The 8,218-nt window shown below is 41.8% G+C and overlaps 1 protein-coding gene across 1 annotated transcript in view; it reads right to left on the reverse strand.

Moving 5' to 3' along the window:
• nav3 (neuron navigator 3) overlaps nt 1-8,218 on the reverse strand; it is a gene marked incomplete in the record, with an annotated part of 202,937 nt that overhangs the window by 113,040 nt on the left and 81,679 nt on the right. Inside the window, 1 exon segment of the mRNA XM_035678645.1 lies at nt 6,563-6,737. Coding sequence (XP_035534538.1) covers nt 6,563-6,737 — 175 coding nt within the window.

Raw genomic sequence — 8,218 nt, forward strand, 5'->3', positions numbered from 1 at the left:
GCTACTAAATGTGTCCCCCCCCCCCCTCCCACAACCAACACCACATCTCATCTCCCAGTGGTATGTTTTGTACTCTATTAAATACCCTAAATGGCACTTAGCACACGGGAAAGACAAGCTTAGACAGAGATTAATGGAGCCTGTCGCACTCTAAAATGCACTTTCAGCGTTTTGATGGAAAAAAGGGTCGAACTTAAATGTGTGCATCACATACCAATAAAGGAATAACGCTTTTGTCCTTTTGCTTTCTTTCTGCCCTTTCTCTCTTTTTGTTCATACTCAGAGTGGGAGTACAGTGCAAAGCTGTTAGCAAGGAGGAACAAAGGTTATGTTTAAAGGCAACAAAGGCAGCACAAGTAGTGAAAGAAGGTAATATACAGTAAGTGCAGCTCATGTAGAAGCAGACCACAGTTGTATGTGACAGTAAAAAAAAAAAAACTCAGGGGTGCTGTGGTGCACATTTTTCCACCACATGACCCATCCTGACCCCCCCTCCTCCCACCTCAAACTATATAAAACGGAATGAAACATGAAGGCAATGGTATAGAGTCCCCAGCCTGCAGTGCTTATCCAACCCACAGCATTTAAGATCTTTCCAAAGTGGAAAAAGAAACACCAGAACACATGAGGGCAGGATCTCGGAGTGGGGAAAGGGGACGGAGTGGAGGTGGTGAAGAGCAGAAGGAGAGAGGGGGTACTGTCTGTCACTTTTGATCTAATACAACATACGTCAATGGGGCCTCCGTCTAATACTCCACGACACTGCTGCCACATGCAAGTGATATTGGATGCCATCACTGTCCTATTAAATGTGAGTAATATCAGTTTCAGCTTGATTGTAGCCGCAGCGCTGAGGGCAGACGCAAACTGATGCATTTTAGATCCAAAATGGCAAGCATTCAGACACCGAGGCCAGCGTGATGACAGCAGGTAATGAGATGTCATCCAACCTTCGTGTCCAGGGGGGATCTGGCCAATGTGGCCTTTTCAAAGCCCAATCAGCTCTCATGTTGCAACGCTACTTTTAGCATTGTTGCTTGGACGCAGATACACACAAAGTCACATGTCCATTTGAGCATGTGACACAGTCAACTCAATATCTTCTGTACAATGATGCTTGTTATGTGGCACCATGTTGCACTAGCATCTACAGGTAGCTTCTGTGGAAACTGGGCAACTTGCATTTATGCTGCATCTCATCTGCATTAATGGTATACATGGAAGAATCTACAGTAGAAGTTCCATTCTGTAGTAACCAATATATCAAAAAGTCGTCCAACCTTAACAACAAAAATAGGTCTAGGGTTTAGGGCGCTGACACTGAACCACAACATTTACCGTTTAAGGTCCAGATTATGCTAAGAAAGAACTTGTTTGTATGATGTGTTTTCTGACCATGTTGGAAGGTTGGAATGGCCACACTCAAAGATGGGGTGAAAAGCCTGCTGTCATAGAGAGGGGGAAATGGAATAATCATTCAACTATGGGGATAATGGCACACATTTCATGACAGTCTCTCCTTGAAGGTGACCATAGTGTTGTATATATGAACAAAGCTTAGGAGAATGAGCACCAGAACTGGAGCCGGGCGCGTGCGCAACGGAACTGAGTTCACAGTCTCTGAGACGGATGGAGGCGAGGGTGATTTACAGTGGCGCCGACTCCGTGCAGGACGAAAACACACCGGGACAGGAGAGGCATGAATCGGGTGAGGAGCGAGTTTGCAACAAGTTCATTTGTATGAAACTGTTAATGTTATGCATCATCCAACGTATCAATCTGTCTGCAAGTATTTATTTTTGTGAAGTTGGAAGTTATTTATTACGTGTATTGAACGGAATCAGGTTTATTGTCAAGTAAGTTTTCACATATGAGGAATTTGCCTTTGTACACTGGTGCATAATAATCACAATCAAGTGTAGAAAAATATGAATAAAGATAAAAAGATAAAAAAGGAGCCACTATATACAACTATAAAGAGTGAGAGAATATGTACAAAATGGATGGATACTTAAAGCACGACTTAAGTGATTCTTCTTCTTGCTGGTTGTTCTGATATTTAAATAATTACCCCTAAAATAATGTAATAAACACGCAACGAAAATCTTTAGTTGGGGCAGCCCTTCAGTAAACAGTACAAAATTAAATGTAGCTATACAAATTTCTTTTAAGATTTATGAAGCATGTAGTTACCAAACTAAATATAAAAAGTTTTTAGTCAAATGTTTTTTGTTTTTTTCCCAACACTTTGTCTTGGTGATGGCGCATACATACATAGATGCAGTACAAAATTGGGCTAAATGTGTAGAACTCCACTCATCAAACAAGCCGTTTGCAATAGTCTCACTGACAGTATCCCATAACAAAGATCAAGATCATATTCATATCTATGTACTAACAACCAATAATAAAAAACTAAACACAAATCCATGTATGATTAATAAACAGGAACCATTTACCAGTTCATGATGCCACTGACACTAATCCATCCTCTTTATATCACCAGAAAGATTCAAAAACTGTTGCCTCGACGTTACCACACACACACACACACTGCACAAGCTGAAACTGTACCTAGGTGACGAGTCGGGCTTTGCCAGACTGGTGGCTCTCCCATAAGGCAAACGGCTCTTCCTGTCGCGAGACACGGCGGTAGGAAGGCGCGAGGAGCGCCAGACCAAGGGGTCAACTTGTTCGCCCCGGGACATGGTGAGTTCAAGAGGGAGGGTTTGCTGTGCCCTGCCAGGCCTGGGCCCCCCTGCCTTCTAGAGCACTGAAAACCTCCCGTGGCTCCAGGCTGTCGTGATCTGTCCAATGGGGAGTTCCCCTCCAAAACACACACACACACAGTCACACATATCTCATCCCCTACCCCAGAGACACAAGTTAGGCCAGCAGGTGCTGTCTATAGAAAGCTCCCCATACCACAACTGTAGATGTGCAGCAGGCCAAATGTGTGAGCGTGTGTGTCCCTGCCTGTGTAAATCTGTGAGACAGATAATTTGAAAATTTAAAAAGATTAACATTTTTAATTTAAAACATCCATTCTTCTGGCTTATCTTATATTTTATGAAGTTACTCAGACATGCTAAATCTTCAGGGTCGGCTAGAGCTTACAGAAATTCATCACTGTGGAAAATGAGAAATTAGAAAAGATTTTGTATGAATACAACTAATTACATTTCAGTTTTTCCAAAGAGAGTTTTTGAAAAGGAGCCTGCACACCAGCCAGGCATGAAACCTCAAACAAAAGAACATTACAAACCTTTATTTAAAGTTGACATGGCACAATAAGAAAAGAGCAGAGAAAGCTAACTTTAACATCAGACTATCCTCAGACATCCATGTATTTTGTTATCATCTGATTTAATGAGCAAAAAGGTATCCTCTGGTGTCATATAAAGACTAATGAAAGATAACCGACTTTTTACAATTTTAAGGTAGGAAAAATGTTTTTCACTATCTGACAGTATCCTATATATTCTGTACCAGCTTTCTGTAGTTCATTAAATGCAAAATCTTTACATAACATACTGTATTTGAACACAGTGATCTCCGCTAGAATTTAAATAAAGTTCTGTGGGTTTAAAATATGTTTTACTGCACAGCACAAGTTCGTAATGACTGACCTATTAGTGAGTCAGTTGCATTTAAGATAAAAGCATTTCAGAATGTATTCAGATTTTAGGGTGGATTTTTCCTTTACAAATAATGAATACTTAAAATAATAATGAATACACAGTACAGCAGTGTCACTGCATTATAAGAGCTTCCCATAAAACATAATTATAAACCAAGTGGATGTTGTCTGGGCAGCGTTTCTGCATTTTGCTAGCAATGTAAAGAAGAGCATGCGATGCAACACTCAGTGGAATTTGGAAGACGTAGTAGCAAATTATCTTTGTCTGACGTCTGACTCACACACTCATGATCATCTGGCTCATTCTGCCTCCACCACACACACTCCAGAAACATTGGACTGATATAAACCACCAGCACAGTGAGAGTTCATAATTCACACTTTTCCCAACTTCAGTGATTTATACTGACAATGGCTTGTCATTGTCAACCAAGCCAAATCACTCTATACCTCCAGATTGTTCTTGCATACTACGAGCAACATTTTTTTATCTTTTTCCTGATTTCTTTCCCCTTGGAAAGGAACAATATTCATTCTCTACACTTTCCCAGAGTTTCTCGAGCCACAGAGAGAGGCTGAGTAGCCCAGACGTCCCCAAAAACTCACAGATTAATGGCTTACTTTATCACTGACAGACATGGAGTGATCCTCTGACCTCCGCCGTGGCCTTCAGCATTCAGACGTGATTAACTTATCAGCCCAGGGGAGTGAGACATTACTGGGACTGTGGACAGTGAGGGCAGAGGGTCTGTTTGGAAATTAACTCAACTACTTCACAGAGACAGTCTTGAAAGAAGACCTTCCTTCATGAATTTATATGTTCTCCTTCTCATTGGTGAGGAAACCTCAAACATCTCATCACATAATACTTCAGATATCTCTCAACCAACTTGTCATCAGCCACTTTCTTGTATTTTATGATGGTGAAAAGTGCAACCTCTGTAATGGCTTTATAGGTATGTGTGTGTGTGTATGTATGTTGTTTGGGCATGCTTGCCAAGCAGGACTGATGCAGCCATGCGCTTCCAAATTCACTGTTTGGTGTGTACGCGTATGAGAGTGTTCTCCACCTGTTGCCGCGGGGAGGCAGGAGTGTGGGAATGGGAGGCAGCTGTGCCCCTAATAACCCCACCACACATACAACCATATGATACACTGACCCCATTGCTACCAGCTCCTAACTCTTCCAAACAGAGTGAGGCTAAGGCGCTCCACAATATCAACTTACTCACATATCCTCTCCCCAAGCGCTGAGACTAACTGCTCTTATTGCACTGATTTTATGCACATACACTGCCACAGACTCACTCACACACAGACACACCGACACACAGCACTGCCAACCAGAGCGGCCGTGCTGTAACTTGATCTGGTCAAGGGGAATGCTGCTCATGTGTGGCATGTCAGGCCTTCCTTTAGATGCTCTTCTAAGACCTTCTCTGTCTATTTACATCACATAGGGCCAGGCCTCTTTTGCTTTTACTGCCTTTTACTGCTTAGCTGCCTGTATGCCAACACTTCTACTGTCCAATGCATGTCTTCATACTATGAAGCACCTCATAAATAAATATGAACTTCAAATGGAAATCCTGTAACTCAACATCTCTTCAGTGTGTGTGTGTGTGTGTGTGTGATTTATTTGTTGGACTGTAAAAATCAATTCAGCAGAACCTGAGATATCCTCTTTTTTTATACAACGCATGAGTCTTCTTTGTCAAAATCTGGCACCTACATTACCCACAATGCAACATGACCACTGATAGTTCTACCTGGGATTTGGGTATGTTATGCTAGTAGCTGCTAATTTTGCCTCAAGCCGCTAGCCTTAAGCAGAGACAAGGAGCAGAAGAGGTCTAGTAAGCTCACTTCTTTCTTACCCCACAACACTTCCGACCCAACCAACGCTGACTCGAGTGACATCATTTGAGGCAATTTATCAGACAAGCACCCCAGGAATGGAACTGGGCTGTGAAGTGATTTTGGCGTACAAATACGCCATTGAATAAAACAGTGATAAACACAAACCCCCTGAAATTGTATTCGGAAAGTCTGATCTTATGATTCTATTATAGCACATGCATGCATTTTACTAAGCCACACACTTCTATTACCAATATGTGTCAGCTTCTGTACTGATATGTTATGTAAGTTTTTGAAGAGTAAGATCATTTGCTTTTAGGCTGCTATTAGGTTAATGCTAACATTTACTTATTATTTTAAACATAAGGCTATAGCCATCAGCTCTTTAACATATTATATGTTGTTTGCCTAGTCTGTACAAAAAGTGTAAAAATGTCAATTTGACATTTTATGGGGGGTTTATGTTCTGGACTATTTGCTGGTAAATGAAGTTTGTGACCTTCAGACATGGCAAGGCTAGCTATATCCCCGCTGGCAGTCTCTATGCTAAGCTAAGCTAACAGGCTTATAGCAGTAGCTTTATATTTAACGGACAGATATGAGAGTGGTAAAAATATTGTAATTAAATAATCCCTCAACCTGTATTTTCCACACAATCTGAGGCTAGGACTCCATTTAAAATGTCAATCTAATGTAACCACTCTGCTCTGGAGTCAGCCAGCTTGACTCTTCCCTGTCAAAACTTCCTTATGGAGCTGATGCAGCAAAAGCCTTAATGAGAAACATTTTCCATGAAGGCTGTTATTCATTTTCAACACCACTGAGAGGCGGTCATATCCATCAAATTCCTGTTTACAAAAACTCTAACTGGACCTAATTAAGCATCCAAAAGCAATAAATCAGTCGACCTCTATTCCAGCATGGATCCTAAAAAATAATTGGTCCACTAATTCAAACCAGTGACATTAGCTTGCTTCTGTAACCTCTAGGCTACCTCTGCACCCATTGAGACCCAAACCATCACCAAACTACTGAAATGTAACAATCTGGAGTGCAACGCACCTGGACTGCATCTCTTGTGTCTTGAGGCTGCTGGCGGACGGTGCAGTGCTGCTGGTCTGCTGGCTGAGCTCCACCAGGGACTGGTAGTACTGCTGCTGTTGCTGCTGCTGCTGCTTGTAGCGAGACAGGATGAAGAAGAGACCCAGGATGCTCTTTAGGTTGCCATTCCTGATCTCTGGAGGGACAAAAAGGAAAGTGTCAGCATTGACTTTATGCTGTGACAGTGCTACTATTCAGCATCAGTGAGATACAACCCCAACCCTCCTGTAGAACAAAGGCATTCTCTTGGAATAAAGTCAGTTTCGCAAGTGAAAATGGTGCATGACTTGTTTTTCATTTGTCTAGTGTCCTGTGACGCTACAAATGAATATTTTCCAGACCATTTATTGTATCTTTCAAACACTGTAAAGTGAACATATGTTGACTTTTTTAAAAAAAGCACTTGGGGATAGGGCTCAAGTGCAGCTGTTGTGCAGCAAGCTTAAGAGTTTTATAAGAGTAATTATACACTGGCTTTAACTGATACACTGTATATAATATGCAGAGTTATAGCATTTACCGTTCAGAGTCACTTAATTGTATTCAGCATGAAGTAACACTTACTCTGTATAAGAATAATTTAGGCCACTGCTCACAAGAAGAACCAGTTGTCATCGATCCAGACTAAATCATCTGCTCACATACATGAGCTAACACACAGCTGGTTCATTTAGGAGTGAAGCTAAGCATGACAACGTCTGGACTGGTGTCTAACTGGCAGACGTCTGGTGTGAGAGGGTAATTCTGAGCCCAAACAGCCAAAAATATACAACAGGAACTTCAATTACAGTTCTGCTTTTGCCAGAAACAAGGAACTGATGTGTGTATTTACAGGTGCCCTTGGTGTAGCGGTGGGATGATGGCAGAAGTGAGACATTTCTGTGTGGTGAAAAACAGTAACAGCTCAGTTGGATTTCACTATCTAAATGGCAACTAAAGTGTAATGAGCTAGAAAACAGCAGCAGAGATACAGGCAAAAGAAAGAAAGAACACACTAATCCAATATGTATTCATATTGTAAATGAACTCAAAGGAAGTATGTAAAAGAATTAAAGAGATTATATTCCTGTTGTGGGTATAAGATCTTCAAGACACTGCAGCCCTGCAGATAAAGTTACCTTTTAGATATGCTGAGCTGGCAACAGAAAAAAGCCCCTAATCAATGAGTAACTTTGTCCGGAGTGTTCATCTGATCCTCAACAGTTCCTGAGTTCATTCCAGACAAAACTCAAACCAATGCATCTCTCACAGGCTCCTTCACACACAGCCAGGAGGGGATTCAGCAGTCGCAGAGGAGAAAGAATTGATCACTGTGGCTAACGCACCCATTTGTGAAATGGACTTTTCGTATCAAACCCTCAGTGAGAGCTGGCACACGGAGGCACTGGAAGGATAGCAGCGGCTGACGCAGGGCTTTTTACTCCATTTTTCAATCTGGCAAGGCTCAAACATTCTCCCCCAGCCATCCATGGCTATGCTGTTTGGAGACTGAAAGTTGGAGAAGATTAATCTCTTGGGGGTGTTTTCCATTTTCTAACACCCAGAGGCAGTAATTTATACTAGGCCTTAGAGAGAATCTGAACAGCAGCGTTTTCTGTGCTTTAGGGAGAAACAATG

The sequence above is a fragment of the Morone saxatilis genome, unplaced genomic scaffold (genome assembly GCF_004916995.1).
Source record: "Morone saxatilis isolate NCDOM2014 unplaced genomic scaffold, NCSU_SB_2.0 Contig10, whole genome shotgun sequence".
Taxonomy (NCBI): Eukaryota; Metazoa; Chordata; class Actinopteri; family Moronidae; genus Morone; species Morone saxatilis.